We start from the raw sequence: 16836 nt of genomic DNA, 5'->3' as shown, positions 1-16836 counted from the left end.
AAATCACTGGCTGTGCTGTGTGCAGTCTGTGGCTGGTAGGCATTTTTGGAGTGTTCGCCATTGTAGTGTTGGGCAGTTGGATGTTAACAGCGTGTAGCGTTGCACAGTTGGAGGTGAGCCGCCAGCAGTGGTGGATGTCGGGAGAGAAATGGCGGAGTTTTGAGAGCGGATGATATGGACGTGTGTCCATCAGAGACAGTAAATTTATAAGACTGGATGTCATGAACTGCTATATATATTATGACTTTTGAACACTATTAAGGTAAATACATTGTTTGTTCTCTATCAAAATCTTTCATTTCCTAACTATGCCTATCAGTAGTTAGTGCCTTCAGTAGTTTGAATCTTTTATTTAGCTGGCAGAAGTGGCGCTCGCTGTATTGCAGTAGTTCGAGAAACGAAGATTTTTGTGAGGTAAGTGATTTGTGAAACGTATAGGTTAATGTTAGTCAGGGCCATTTTTTGTAGGGATTATTGAAAGTGAGATTGCGTTGCGCTAAAAATATTGTGTGTCAGTTTAGTGTTGATCAGAATAGGTAAAGAGCGAAATGTCTGAGTACGTTCAGTTCTTCTCAGCTGTTTGAAAATTAAATAATGTAAGAGTTTTATCAGCACAGTAATTCATTAATTTTTCTAAGGGGATGTTTGAAATGGCACAGTTTCAGAATGTCCAATTTCAATACTTCAATGCCACAGTTTACTGGGACAGTATTGACATGAAAGCCTCAACGTTTCACTTCAGGCTTTGAAGAGTGCACCAAACGAGGTAGTTAAGACAATGTACTCGTATTTTAGAGGAGGGAAGACCAAATAGCAAAATAGCTGTGTGCTAATCATGAACAAGATTTCTGGCGGTTCCCGCAGATCGTTTGAGGGGACTGCTGGGATGCTTCATTCATGGAGGTTATGGCAGACTTCCTTCCCACCTACCGGGCAAGGTAGCATGTGGTTAGCAAACTGGTCTCGCATTCGGGAGGAGTGGGTTTCAAATACCTGTGTTGGCCATTCAGATTTAGCTTTTTTGTGCTTTCCCTAAATAGTTGAAGACAGAAATCAGTTTTTATTTAAATAGCCGATACCAATTTCTTCCTCCAACCTTGTCGTACCAGAACAAGTGTTCCGTCTGTAATGACCTCATCGTTTACTTGACGTAAGGCTACGAGCTTCATGAATTTTAAAATTTTCCCTACGAAGGGAGCGTTCGGAGAAATTTCTGGTTTACAGGCGGTCATCGTCACATACACTCCACGATATTTGTACTTGGCACCAGACAGTAATCCACACGTGATCCATCGAAGACTGACAGAAACGTCTCCTTCGTTCCGCAGTATATGAGAGACTGTGAGTATTCCGCGCATGCGTCTGATTCACGTTGATAGACGGACCTCACTGCCCGCCGGCAGCGCCCTCCCTCGTGGAGCCGCACAGCTCACAGTCAGCTGTCCTGGCGTCGCCACTGTGTCGTCTTCGATTTGAGCAAATTGTGGAGGGGACGGGATTCCACGCGTTATCCAACCGGTAGCCGCTGCCGCGGTTCATCAGATTTTCCGGTATCCGTATTTTCAGTAATAGGATCTCAAACAGACGTTGCCGTGGCCAAAAATTGTTTTTTTTTATCATATTCCATCGAATCTATGTTAAATGCAACATTCTTCCACAGTGAGTGTGGTCTGACCTCTATAAACCGTAGCACACTGGTAACGTATTTTGTAAACTCCATTCTTCCACAATAACAAATGTCATTGCTGAGGACACTGGTCGCTAAATGCTTACATTTTATACGAAACTCTGCCTGTTTTGCCAACACAATGGGGATCATCTGTCTAAATAGTTCAAACCGTTTAGTTAACTTTGACATTATATCACTTTTTAGAAAGGTCCCTCTCGCAAATTCTTTCTACTAATTGGTAATAAGTTTCAGGAGAACGTCCAGGCTTTGTTCTTGTATGATTTTCCTCACTTTTGTTTTGTTTCCCTCAACTTTTGCTGTATGTTCAACCATGAATATTTTGATCAGACTGACGGCGTCGCTATGGGTAGCCCTGTGTCTTCCCTGGCGATCAAAATTTATGTGGAGATCATTGAGGAGAGAGCGCTTGAATCAGTAGATCTTAAACTAACTGTATTTTGTAGGTACACTATGTGATCAAAAGTATCCGGATATCCATAAAAACAAACGTTTCTCATATTAGGTGCATTGTACTGCCACTTACTCCTAGGTACTTCATATCAGCAACCAAAGTAGTCATTAGACATCGCGAGAGAGCAGAATAGAGCGCTCCGCGAAACTCACGGACTTCAATTGTGGTTAGGCGATTGGGTGTCACTTGTGTCGTACGTCTGTATGCGAGATTTTCACGCTCCCGAACATCTCCACTGTTTCCGATATGATAGTGAAGTGGAAACGTGAAGGGACACGTACATCACAAAAGTGTATAGGCCTATCTCGTCTCTTGGCTGACAGACACAACCGACAGTTGAAGAGGGTCGTAATGTGTAATAGGCAGTCATCTATCCAGACCATCACACAGGAATTCATAATTGCATCAGGATCAACTGCAAGTACTATGACAGTTAGGTGGGAAGTGAGATAACTTGGATTTCATGGTCGAGCGGCTGCTCGTAAGCCACATATCACGCCGGTAAATGCCAAACGACGCCTCGGTTGGTGTAAGGAACATAAACATTGGACGATTGAACGATTCACGGTACACAATGTGGTGACCAGATGGCAGGCTATGGGTATGGCGAATGCGTGGTGAACGTCATCTTCCAGCGTGTGTAGTGCCAATAGTAAAATTCGGAGACGGTGGTGTTGTGGTGTGGTCGTGTTTTTCATGTTAGGTTTTCTACCTCTTGTTGTTTTGCACGCCCGCCACTATCACAGCACAGGCCTACATTGATGCCTTAAGCACCTTCTTGCTTCTCACTATTGAAGAGCAATTCGGAGATGGCGATTGCCTCTTTCAGCACGATCGAGCACCTCTTCATAATGCGCGGCCTGTGTCGTAGTGGTTACACCACAATAACATTCGTGTAATGGACTGACCTGCACAGAATCCTGACCTCCTTTGGGATGTTTTGGAACGCCCATTTCTTGCCAGGCCTTACCGAGCGACAGCGATACTCTGCTCAGTGCAGCACTCCGTGTAGAATGAGCTGCTATTCCCTAAGAAAACTTCCAGCACCTGATTGAACGTATGCCTGCGAGAGTGGAAGCTGTCATCAAGGCTAAGTGTGGGCCAACACCATACTGAAGTCCAGCCTTACTGATGGTGAGCGCCACGAAATTCTTTCCAGCCAGGTTTCCGGATACGTTTGATCACATAGTGTATGTAGAAGATACTTTCATAGTGTGGCCTCATGAAGACCATGTATTAGTGGAGTTCTAACATCACCTCCTTTCATAAGAACATCTGGTTTACTACGGAATTAGAGAAAGGTGGTTGTTTACCTTTCCTAGAAATTTTCGTTAAACAGAAGAATGATAGCTCTCTGTGGCATTCAGTTTATCATCGAGTTGTCATCATCCATCGCAAACTATGAGCGTTCTTAAAACATTGTACACAGAGCTCAAGCAGTCTCAGATCCACATAGTTTGTTGAAAGTGCTCGCTCACCTAAAGACTGTTCAGGGGAGTTGGATATTCTACCCGGCAGATTAACAGGGCACTATCATTTAAAGCCAACAACCAGTAAGTGGATAAAGAGGAGAGCGCACCTGAAAAATCTGATATATTCTTCCCTTTGTTGGCAATATTTCGGGTAAAATAGTAAGAATCCTCCGTAATTTTCAGGGTAAATCGATTTTTCGTCCACTATTTAAGTTTGTCTCCCTGTTGCTACGAGGGTAATTTGTCATTGCGGAAAGTTAGAATTTACGAAATACGTTGCGAGTGTCATATGGCGTGTAGAGGTCAGACCGTATGCACGGTGAAAGAAAGTTGTATCAACGTTGCACTCGCCTTTTGCAACCGAGGACTCTGCTGTTGCTGAACATAGCATCTCCATCGGAAATTCAATGGCTTATGATAAATCATTAATTCTGGCCACAACAACATATTTTAGAGACCCATTATTGGAAATAGGCGCGACGGAAATTCTGATAAACCATGACAGCAGCTAAGAGCTGGATAATGCGTGGATTCCTGTAATGTCCTCGTTTTTCTCACAAGAGGAGGCCACAACGTTGTCATTAAGGATTTACTTCAAACTTCGCACACCTTTTATAGGCCATTAAAACAACATAATGTGCGAGTAGTCTGGTGCACTACTCTGTCGACTCCGAGGAAATCGCAAGAAAAGTTTTTAGCCTCTATTATGTGACTGATATGTCTATGCGAAAGAGCCGAATGTAAGAGGTCAGTGTGGCCAGGTGGTTAGCGTTGGCGCTTTGCGAGATGGGCGTGGGCGGAGCGACGGTTTGAATGTCACTAACACTTATATCTAATGATAATTATTTAATCTGAAGAAATGTATTACAATTTGTGCTACGGTCAGGGTTTTGAAACAAGGTCTCTTTGCTTTTTAGATAGGAGTGCTAAGCATTACACCAGCGCAGAACGATAGGTAGCATTGTTGCACCGACTACCCAAGTCCATGTCCCTCCTTAACATGAGGCATGTGGCATGAACGTCCATTTACAGAAGGTGTTCGAAGTGATGACTATTGGTATCACTTCTTATCATGGATTCAGTGGTATTCCTTGTCACATCGGCACTTATCGAAGCACATGCTCTAACAATTTTCTCTCGCATATCTCCTACATCTACATCTACATTTATATTCCGCAAGCCACCCAACGGTGTGGGTGGAGGGCACACTACGTGCCATTGTCATTACCTCCCTTTCATGGTCCCGTTGCGTATGGTTCGAGGGAAGATCGCCTGTCGGAAAGCCCCCGTGCGCTCTCGAATCTCTCTAATTTTATATTCGTGATCTCCTCGGCAGGTACAAGTAGGGGGAAGCAATATATTCAATACCTCATCCAGAAACGCACCCTCTCGAAACCTGGACAGAAAGGTACACCGCAATGCAGAGCGCCTCTCTTGAAGCTATCACGCTTACCAAATAACCCTGCGCCGAAAGGCGCCCCTCTTCTTTGGATCTTCTCTATGTCCTCCGTCAACCCGACCTGGTACGGATCCCACACTGACGAGCAATACTCAAGTATAGGCCGAACGAGTGTTTTTTAAGTCACCTCCATTGTTGATGGACTACATTTTCCAAGGACTCTCCCAATGGATCTAAACCTGGCACCCGACTTACCAACAATTAATTTTATATGATCATTCCACTTCAAATCGTCCCGTACGCATACTCCCAGATATTTTACAGAAGTAACTGCTACCAGTGTTTGTTCCGCTATCATATAATCATGCAATAAAGGATCCTTCATCCTATGTAGTCGCAACATATTACATATGTCTATGTTAAGCGTCAGTTGCAACTCCCTGCACCAAGTGCCTATCCACTGCACATCTTCCTGCATTTCGCTGCAATTTTGTAATGCTGCAATTTCTCTGTATACTACAGCATCATCGGCCAAAAGACGCATGGAACTTCCGACACTATCTACACTCCTGGAAATGGAAAAAAGAACACATTGACACCGGTGTGTCATACCCACCATACTTGCTCCGGACACTGCGAGAGGGCTGTACAAGCAATGATCACACGCACGGCACAGCGGACACACCAGGAACCGCGGTGTGGGCCGTCGAATGGCGCTAGCTGCGCAGCATTTGTGCACCGCTACCGTCAGTGTCAACCAGTTTGCCGTGGCATACGGAGCTCCATCGCAGTCTTCAACACTGGTAGCATGCCGCGACACCGTGGACGTGAACCGTATGTGCAGTTGACGGACTTTGAGCGAGGGCGTATAGTGGGCATGCGGGAGGCCGGGTGGACGTACCGCCGAACTGCTCAACACGTGGGGCGTGAGGTCTCCACAGTACATCGATGTTGTCGCCAGTGGTCGGCGGAAGGTGCACGTGCCCGTCGACCTGGGACCGGACCGCAGCGACGCACGGATGCACGCCAAGACTGTAGGATCCTACGCAGTGCCGTAGGGGACCGCACCGCCACTTCCCAGCAAATTAGGGACACTGTTGCTCCTGGGGTATCGGCGAGGACCATTCGCAACCGTCTCCATGAAGCTAGGCTACGGTCCCGCACACCGTTAGGCCGTCTTCCGCTCACGCCCCAACATCGTGCAGCCCGCCTCCAGTGGTGTCGCGACAGGCGTGAATGGAGGGACGAATGGAGACGTGTCGTCTTCAGCGATGAGAGTCGCTTCTGCCTTGGTGCCAATGATGGTCGTATGCGTGTTTGGCGCCGTGCAGGTGAGCGCCACAATCAGGACTGCATACGACCGAGGCACACAGGGCCAACACCCGGCATCATGGTGTGGGGAGCGATCTCCTACATTGGCCGTACACCTCTGGTGATCGTCGAGGGGACACTAAATAGTGCACGGTACATCCAAACCGTCATCGAACCCATCGTTCTACCATTCCTAGACCGGCAAGGGAACTTCCAACAGGACAATGCACGTCCGCATGTATCCCGTGCCACCCAACGTGCTCTAGAAGGTGTAAGTCAGCTACCCTGGCCAGCAAGATCTCCGGATCTGTCCCCCATTGAGCATGTTTGGGACTGGATGAAGCGTCGTCTCACGCGGTCTGCACGTCCAGCACGAAGGCTGGTCCAACTGAGGCGCCAGGTGGAAATGGCATGGCAAGCCGTTCCACAGGACTACATCCAGCATCTCTACGATCGTCTCCATGGGAGAATAGCAGCCTGCATTGCTGCGAAAGGTGGATATACACTGTACTAGTGCCGACATTGTGCATGCTCTGTTGCCTGTGTCTATGTGCCTGTGGTTCTGTCAGTGTGATCATGTGATGTATCTGACCCCAGGAATGTGTCAATAAAGTTTCCCCTTCCTGGGACAATGAATTCACGGTGTTCTTATTTCAATTTCCAGGAGTGTACTAGGTCATTTATATATATTGTGAAAAGCAATGGTCCCATAACACTCCCCTGTGGCACGCCAGAGGTTACTTTAAAGTCTGTAGACGTCTCTCTATTGAGGAGTTCCTACACAACAGAACGCAGCATGTCATTCCCAATGGAGAGAAGTCTTCCGAAGTAAGAGTGATTTCAGGTGTGCCGCAGGGGAGTGTCACAGGACCGTTGCTGTTCCCAATATACATAAATGACCTGGTGGATGTCGTCGGAAGTTCACTGAGGCTTTTTGCAGATGATGCTGCGGTGTATTGAGACGTTGTAACAATGGAAAATTGTACTGAAATGTAGGAAGATCTGCAGCGAATTGATGCTTGGTGGAAGGAATGGCAGTTGAATCTCAATGTAGACAAGTGTAATGTACTACGAATACATAGAAAGATACATCCCTTATCATTTAGATACAAAATAGCAGGTCGGAAACTGGAAGTAGTTAATTGCATACATTATCTGGGAGTACGCATTAGGAGTGATTTAAAATGGAATGATCATATAAAGTTTATCGTCGGTAAAGCAGATGCCAGACTGAGATTCATTGGAAGAATCCTAATGAAATACCATCCGAAAACAAAGGAAGTAGGTTACAGTACGTTTGTTCGCCCACTGCTTGAATACTGCTCAGCAGTGTGGGATCCGTACCAGATAGGGTTGATAGAAGAGATAGAGAAGATCCAACGGAGAGCAGCACGCTTCGTTACAGGAGAATTTAGTAATCGCGAAAGCGTAACGGAGATGATAGATAAACTCCAGTGGAAGACTCTGCAGGAGAGACGCTCAGTAGCTCGGTACGGGCTTTTGTTAAAGTTTCGAGAACATACCTTCACCGAAAAGTCAAGCACTATATTGCTCCCTCCAACGTCTATCTTGCGAAGAGACCATGAGGATAAAATAAGAGAGATTAGAGCCCACACAGAAGCATACCGACAATCCTTCTTTCCACGAACAATACGTGACTGGAATAGAAGGGAGAACCGATAGAGGTACTCAGGGTACCCTCCGCCACACACCGTCAGATTTGCTAAAAACTCTTCAGTGCAGCCACACAGCTGGTCTGATATTCCGTAGGCTCTTACTTTGTTTATCATGCGACAGTGCGGAACTGTATCGAACACCTTCCGGAAGTCAAGGAAAATAGCATCTACCTGGGAGCCTGTATCTAATATTTTCTGGGTCTCATGAACAAATAAAGCGAGTTGGGTCTCGCACGATCACTGTTTCCGGAATCCATGTTGATTTCTATAGAGTAGAATCTGGGCTTCCAGAAATGACATGATACGCGAGTAAAAAACATGTTCTAAAATTCTACAACAGATCGATGTCAGGGATATAAGCCTATAGTTTTGAGCATCTGCTCGACGACCCTTCTTGAAAACTGGAACTACGTGCGCTCTTTTCCAATCATTTGGAACATGCCGTTCCTCTAAGAAACTTGCGGTACACGGCTGTTAGAAGGGGGGCAAGTTCTTTCGAGTACTCTGTGTAGAGTCGAACTGGTATCCCGTCAGGTCCAGCGGACTCTCCTCTGTTGAGTGATTTCAGTTGCTTTTCTATTCCTTATGTAGATGTCAATCATTTTTTCGTTCGTGCGAGGATTTAGAGAAAGAACTGCAGTGCTGTCTTCCTCTATGAAACAGCTTTGGAAAAAGGTGTTTAGTATTTCAGCTTTAAGCGTGTCATCCTCCGTTTCAATGCCATTATCATCCCGGAGTGTATGTTTCGATCCACTTACTGATTTAAAGTAAGACCAGAACTTCCTAGGATTTTCAGTCAAGTCGGTACATAGAATTTTACTTTCGAATTCACCGAACGCTTCACGCATAGCCCTCCTTACGCTAATTTTGACATCGTTTAGCTTTTGTTTGTTTGAGTGGTTTTGGCTGCGTTTAAATTTGCAGTGAAGCTCTCTTTGCTTTTGCAGTAGTCTCCTAACTTCGTTGTTGAACCATGGTGGGTTTTTCCCGTCCCTCACAGTTTTACTCGGCACGTACCTGTCTTAAACCCATTTTACGATTGTCTTGAACTTTTTCCATAAACACTCAACATTGTCAGTGTCGGAACAGAAATTTTCATTTTGATCTGTTACGTAGTCTGAAACCTGCCTCCTATTACTCTTGCTAAACAGATAAACCTTCCTCCCGTTTGTTTTATATATATTTACTTCCATATTCAGGGATGCTGCAACGGCCTTATGATCACTGTTTCCCTGTTCTGCGCTTACAAAGTCGGAAAGTTCGGGTCTGTTTGTTATCAGTAGGTCCAAGATGTTGTCTCCACGAGTCGGTTCTCTGTTTAATTGATCGAGGTAATTTCCGGATAGTGCATTCAGTATAATGTCACTCGATGCTCTGTCCCTACCACCCATCGTAAACATCTGAGTGTCCCAGTCTATATCTGGTAAGTTGAAATCTCCACCTAAGACTAAAATATGCTGAGGAAATTTATGTGAAATGTATTCCGGATTCTCTCTCAGTTGTTCTGCCACTAATGCTGCTGAGTCGGGAGGTCGGTAAAAGGAGCCAATTATTAACCCAGCTCGGTTGTTGAGTATAACCTCCACCCATAATAATTCACAGGAACTATTCACTTCTATTTCACTACAGGATTAACTACTACTAACAGCGACGAACACGCCGGTTGCATGCACTCTATCCTTTCTAAACACCGTCTGTGCCTTTGTCAAAATTTCGGCAGAATTTATCTCTGGCTTCAGCCAGCTTTCCGTTCCTATAACGATTTCAGCTTCGGTGCTTTCTATCAGCGCTTGCATTTCCGGTACTTAAGCTTCGACAGTTTACAATTAAAATACCGATTGTTGCTGGCTCCCCACAGGTCCTGACTTTGCCCCACACCCTTTCAGGCTGTTCCCCGAGGCCATCTAAACTAAAAAAAAAAAAACAAAAAAAACGGCCAGTCCACTGCACGAAACTCCTGCCAACCGTGTAGGCGCCTGCTGTGTGTAGTGGACTCCTGACCTATCCAGCGGAACTCGAAATCCCACTATCTTCAGATGTAGTTGGAACGTTTTCATAAAAAAATGTATTTTACGAATATCCACAAGAAAAAAATCCAGAGACTTCAAGTCTGGTGAACGAGCTGGCTACGACACATCTCATCCGAGTCTACTCTAACGATTTGGGAATTATCTCTGCAACTCATTTTTAGCCATCAGCGCAAAATGTGCCGGACACCCATCGTTTTCATACGAAATTCTGTCCCTTGTTCCTAAAGGTATTTCTTCCATTAACAGACCTAATGTTTCTTGCAAGAATATGGTGTACTTCCTACCATTAAGATTTCCTTCGATGGGTCCTATAATTCCATCCACCAGAATTTCACACCATACATTCACTGACCACGGTTTTTGGTGTGCAACTTGCCGGAGCCAAGATGGATTTTCAGTTGCCCAATAACATAAAATTTCCATGGTTCGTGAATGTAGCCTCGTCAGTAACTAAAATCAAATTAATCTGAACTTCAGCCCATCGGCAGAATTCAATGCGACGCATACAATCCGGACCAGGTAATTCTTGGTGGAGACGATATGGTATGATATTTTTGGCGATGCGGAACACTAACAACACTACTCTGGCTAAGGCCAGATTCCCTTGCAATCTCATGCGAACTAACACAAGGATCTGGAACACAGTGGGAAGAGTACCAATTTTCGTTTCCGATGCGTTAAAGATTCAATTTCTCATACACATATTTAAATGTACGACGTTCATGGTGAGTACGTTGAGGATATCTTTCAGTGCACAAGTCTCTAGCTCTCACTGAATTTCTTTGGCATTCTCTGTATATGAGAAACATATAGACTTGTTCTTCGATGGAATACGTCATTCACATTCGCTTGATTCGACGATACTAGTCTAGTGTTGTATAGCGAAACAGTCGAATGGTGTTTACAAGTCAATGGCACGTTAGATGGATACACCGTATTCGGCGAATATCTACTATTTGCACGATATAGGAGAGAGAATTGTCAGAGCTTGTGCATCGATAAGTGCCCAAGTGATGAGGAATACCATGCAATCCATGATAAGAGGATTGCAGCACTGCATTGTCACCAATGGTCATCACTTCGAAGACCTTCTGTAAATGGACGTTCATGACAACTTTTTGACCTTTCTTGACCTTCAAAGACCTTACTATTACATATCATTGGGTATGTCTCAATAGCCGCTATCAGAAAATAAATACCAAACTATAGCATCCCTTAAAGAAACAACAAAGACGACCATATCTCTTATGCGACCCCACCTGGCAACAAAAAACCGGCGTCATATTATGACCCCCGTTGTCCCATGCAACATTTGTCCCACAAACGTTTCATCTACTATCATACTTCCGGAGTCATTCTAGATGGCAATAGTTAGTGGCTCTCCCTGTATATTGCGGAACGGAGGACGTCTTAGATGGTTTGCCTGGCGGTGATTGGCAGGTGATCAGTTGAAATATTATGGAATTTAGTTGACTACGACCGGCTGCAAACGTGAAATTTCTTCGAAAATGATCTTCCTTCCGTCCTTTAACCCATGTGTAACTCATTTAGCACTCTCTAATCACACTGGCGCCCATGGCAAACTTATTGTCTTGAATAGCAGTGCGATCAGCGATAACAGTTTCATAAAGTGGAATTTTTAATCTCGTTACATGGTTCAAATGGCTCTGAGCACTATGGGACTTAACATCTTAGGTCATCAGTCCCCTAGAACTTAGAACTACTTAAACCTAACTAACCTAAGGACAGCACACAGATCCATGCCCGAGGCAGGATTCGAACCTGCGACCGTAGCAGTCCCGCGGTTCCGGACTGCAGCGCTTAGAACCGCACGACCACCGCGGCCGGCCCGTTACATGAAAATTGACTCTCGTTTTATGCCACATACGGTCTTCGTTCATGGAAGCATCACCAGGTTATTATCTAAACGGCAAATTTCTTAACTCTTCGAGTGATTAGGAAAATGAATGCAATTTTGCGCTCCACAGGTACAGCAAGGAAGAAGGGATTTTTAGGGTCCGGGGGGGGGGGGGGGGGGGGGGGGAGAGGAGTGGTGGTAGTGGTCAAGAAATGAACCACACAGGCACCTTCGGGGCGGAGGTTCCTGCATCGTTCTCCTGCGGATATGGCACAGGATTAGGGGCCCTCATATATTGCCATGTCAAACCCCAGACACAAAAATATGTCCACCGCCCGCCTGAACAATGAGCTGTTGGAATTAATTCCTTCTGTTTGTTTCTGAGACTCTCGTATGCAATGGATGTGAACTAACTTATACATCAACTTGTTTGTCCGGACAAACTCGTCCAGTGGCAGTGTTCCTGCACCCCTGCTAATCACTGTGCTCTGTGACAGAGACAAAGGTGCAGAATAGTGGTGGCGTCGGCGTCCAGTAACGGGTATGTTTCTGGATGATGCGGCTGACTTTCGCTTGTTGATGATCGAGTGCCCAAATGACCCGTGGCTAAAACGATGATACCCATCGGCTAGACAGGCATACGTGTGTTCCTGTCGTCGTAGCGTAGCACAGCGAGAAGGGGCTGGGCTTTTGGCTGCATATAACACTTTTAGACCATTTGGGGAGTGGTGATCCTCATAAACTGTAGAAAGAGCGGAAGGCATATTTCTATTTCTTGAAATAATTATAGAAAAATTGTACAGCATATACTGAATAAGTTATATTCGAGACTCTTATGTGTTATTTCTTTGAATAATTTTCAAGATGAAATCGGTGTAGAAACTGAGCTACATCCCTCTGTTAGTGAAATTTTGTTCTTTGTATTCAAGAGAATCAGTATTTGATATGGATCGTAAAATGTTGCAGCGGCTTTCATCGTATCCGCATAAATTCTGTAAGGACCTCCATATGTACGTGGAACCGAAAGGCTGGGGATTAACAGTAGTTGTAAATTACCCTCCTCCAAGTGTTGCACACAGTGCAGTTACTTCCCGAGCGCATATCTTGTTTTAGATGTTGGAAGTGATAAACGATTAGTATCGTCAAGTAAATTTGATTTATGTGTAAGATCAAAAATATAGTGGCAAGTCTTTTCGAAAGCTGACAGTTGGATCAATGCAGTGTGGTCTCTTAAATCCAATGCAGAACGATGTCTTCGTCAACGATCGTATCTTCATTTGTTCAAAGTAAGCTGTAATTTTTTTTCTTACGTTGAGAAAACATATGTAGAACAATAAAGTGACGACAATAACATAAACAGTGCACACTATTGCAACAGGATAACAGTCTTGTTTTGCTGCTAAAAGACAGTGTTGCTGTCTGACTTACTCAGCGACACTGCGCTAGTAACAGAAGAGTCAACAGTTTAATATGACACATGCAATTACACTAAATACAACGTGTAAAGACTCACCTCTCAGCTCTGCCATTTCTTTCGTTAGGTGCCGGACCATCTGCTGCCCAATCTCTGATATAAGTACGAACATATTTTTCATCTTCATAGAGGTGAAGGCCGGGCTCAGAGTAGTCCTCATGTCGTGCCACTCCTTCCCTGCAGAAACGTATTGTGCACACCACTTCCGTTAAAAAACTGTTTATTTTAACACAAGTCGGAAGAACAGCTCAACATCGATTAACAATAACGTATTTGATGACAGATTGGACGTACAGAGTGCTCCTTACTTCATACTAAAGTACTTACCGGCTTGAATCATATTCAGAAAAGATTTAGCATACTGTTGCAATAAATTTAGCTGCACAGTTACAATGACAATAAGGGACGCTAATGCTTTTATTTATTAAATACTGTGCGAGATTTACTTAAAACCGAAGGAGGGGGGGGGGGGAGGATGGAGTGGGTAGTTGGTTCGAGCGATTTCAAGCATCGTACTGTAAAAATATTTTAGAAACGAACGAACTGTAGATTGTGCAGTCATGACAGACCCGTTCTACTCTTCACAAACACCTCCCCACATTTCCGTATCGTAAGTGCTTTTCATTATTGAGTACTACCCAGGTGACCAGATAGGCGATAGTTTGGCATTTGAGCTACTAATGATACAATTTTGAACAAAATTTTTGAAGGAGTGGAGACATCGCCGTTTGGGCGTTATTTTCGTTGATCAACGCGATTTTTGGACCACACAGGCAAATCCAAGAGTGATTTTATGGACTGATTTTAATTTAATGTTATTTTCAATAATGTTTACCGCTCCGCAACCTGCTGAAATACTGAAATATAACAACCCCAATGCTCTACTAGTCTCCAAATTACGATTCCAGCTGCTATAGGTAGGTAATTAGGCTATTACAGTAGTGCATACATATTTTTAATTTACCATTAAAATCGGTTTTCCTCTTATTGATTGTTACAAACTTATCTATAATTAGACAGTATCACAAAGGCAGACAGCACAGAAACAATAAACGGCAGCACATAACTTGAACTCAACTGCAAGTGTAAGTAGGCTGTTTAGGTTTTTTTTATTGGTAACGCCGCCGTCACGTACCGCTCTGCATAAAAATCACTGGCTTTGCTGTGAGCAGTCTCTGGCTAGTTTACATTGTTGTCTGCCATTGTAGTGTCGGGCAGCGGCAGCTGGATGCTAACATCGCGTAGCGTTGCGCAGTTGGAGGTGAGCTGCCAGCAGTGGTGGACGTGGGGAAAGAGATGGCGGGGTTTTGAAATTTGTAAGAATTGGTGTCATGAACTGATATATATATATATATATATATATATATATATATATATATATATTATAACTATAAAGGTAAATACATTGTTTGTTCTCTATTAAAATCTTTCATTTGCTAACTGTGCCTATCAGTAGTTAGTGACTTCAGTAGTTTGAATCTTTTAGTTAGCTGGCAGTAGTGGCGCTTGCTGTATTGCAGTAGTTCGAGTAACGAAGATTTTTGTGAGGTAAGTGATTTGTGAAATATATAGGTTAATGTTAGTCAGGGCCATTCTCTTGTAGGGATTATTGAAAGTCAGATTGCGTTGTGCTAAAAACTATTGTGTGTCAATTTAAGCCCAGTCTTGTATAATTTTTCTAAGGGGACGTTTCATATGGTGACCCTGCCAGGATACCTCACTGGAATCTTCTTATTTTTTCCTTGTAGCTTGTGTAATTAGTGTATCTTTTGTTTATTGCTAGCACTTAATCATAGAGAGAATTTCCTTTGTAGTTGCAGTCTTTCATTGTTGTACAGTAAAATAGTTGTGGCATGCATGTAGTTTTGCACGAAGTATTTCGCAGCTACGCTTGCAATTAACTAGATATTATTTTCAGTGCTATGTTAATGTGTTCTCTTATTTTTGCTCTTCAAATTGTGTTTTTCTGTGTTGTCGTGTGAAATATTGTGACAATAATGGCGTGTGAAAAATGTAACACTAGGCTCCAAAGTAAACTGAGAAATGACAGTGAAGACGAAAGCAGTGTGTTAGCGTCACCATGTAATGAATTCACTAACATTCAAAGTAGTAATTTGGTAATAGCGCATAGGGAAATGGAGCGGGCTGCAAATAATGGTGTAGGCAGTGAAACAATTAGTGAACAGGGAAGCATTATCGATCGATCGGTCGGCAACAGCTCGCCTCAGGATTCCGAAATGACAGGACACAATCTTGCAAATACTGTAGATTCAGATTTTGCGTCCTCACCGTTTTCTCAGATAAATCAAGACACATTTACTGCTTTTCAAAATGCGAATATTGCCGGTTCAAATGCACTGCCGAAAAGCACTGAGGAACATGTTTCAGACACCAGTGCACTGTTATTACAGTTAATGCAACAAATGGGACAAAGGCTACAAAAGTTAGACAAAGCGCTTGAACAAAATCGGAAACAAATGGGACAAAATCTTCAAAAGTTAGACACAATGGAACAAAATCTTCAAAAGTTAGACACAATGGAACAAAATATTCAAAAGTTGGACACAATGGAACAACACCAGAGACAAACACAGCAACAGTTAGACACAATGGAACAACACCAGAGACAAACACAGCAACAGTTAGACACAATGGAACAAAATCTTTGGAAGTTAGACAGCACACTTGAACAAACACGTGACAATTTAACTACTGAGTTACATAACATTGAATCGAAATGCCAAAAAATCTGTAATGACGTAAAAACACAAATTTGTGAGCATTTTCAACCTATATTTTCGCGGCATGAAAATGCATTACAGAATCATGAAGCAGCCATAAAAGAACTGCAAACTATTGATCGTGAAAATCACGATACCTTGCACGCTAAAATGGACTCAGTTGCATCCACCGATTCGGTTACACAACTTGCAAGAACTCAGGAAAACTGAAAGGTCACAGTAGATTTGATTTCAACACAAATGGACACTCTGAAACTTGGTTCAGAAAAACACATTGACGAAATGTGTTCACTATCGGAGAAAGTAGCCGAACTTTCAGATCAGTTCACTAACTTATCTACAAAGGTAGATGATGATCTGAACGATACAGAAGAGTGCGAACAAATTAGGAAATTCAAACAAAATCAGAATCAAATTGATACACAACACCAAAGAGAAATCCGGGAAGTGCAAGATCAGCTGACACAGGTAATACAAGAATTACGTATTTCAGAGGACACTCGCGCTCCAACATGGGAAGAGGGACTTAGAAATACGGAAAAGCCACAAAATAATAACACAGGGCATTTCGGAAATTGTGAAAGAAATTGGCAAGGTGCACCGAATTTTGAGATGGAACTGCCGACACGACGTAACAATGAACGATATGCTACCCGCCGAAACGATGATTTTGACTATAAGCTGTTCATTACTGCACGTAAATTCGAAACATTTAAGAATTCTGGCAACGACAT

The 16836-nt window shown here is 43.6% G+C and overlaps 1 protein-coding gene across 5 annotated transcripts in view; it reads right to left on the bottom strand.

The window, feature by feature from the left end:
- Positions 1-16836, bottom strand: part of LOC126335595 (cytochrome P450 9e2-like) — a 94539-nt gene that overhangs the window by 29031 nt on the left and 48672 nt on the right. For 3 of the 5 annotated variants that reach the window (XR_007564896.1, XM_049999042.1, XM_049999041.1), the window contains one exon: positions 13401-13538. The exons of the other annotated variants lie outside the window; for them this stretch is intronic. Coding sequence is in view for 2 of the 3 variants with exons in the window: in XM_049999042.1 (XP_049854999.1) it covers positions 13401-13538 (138 nt within the window). In the remaining variant the exon portion in view is untranslated. The remainder of the gene's footprint in view (positions 1-13400; positions 13539-16836) is intronic. 5 annotated transcript variants of the gene reach the window in all.

Source organism: Schistocerca gregaria, chromosome 2, assembly GCF_023897955.1.
Source record: "Schistocerca gregaria isolate iqSchGreg1 chromosome 2, iqSchGreg1.2, whole genome shotgun sequence".
In the NCBI taxonomy this organism is placed as follows: Eukaryota; Metazoa; Arthropoda; class Insecta; order Orthoptera; family Acrididae; genus Schistocerca; species Schistocerca gregaria.
This window is presented reverse-complemented; position numbering and strand designations above follow the sequence as displayed.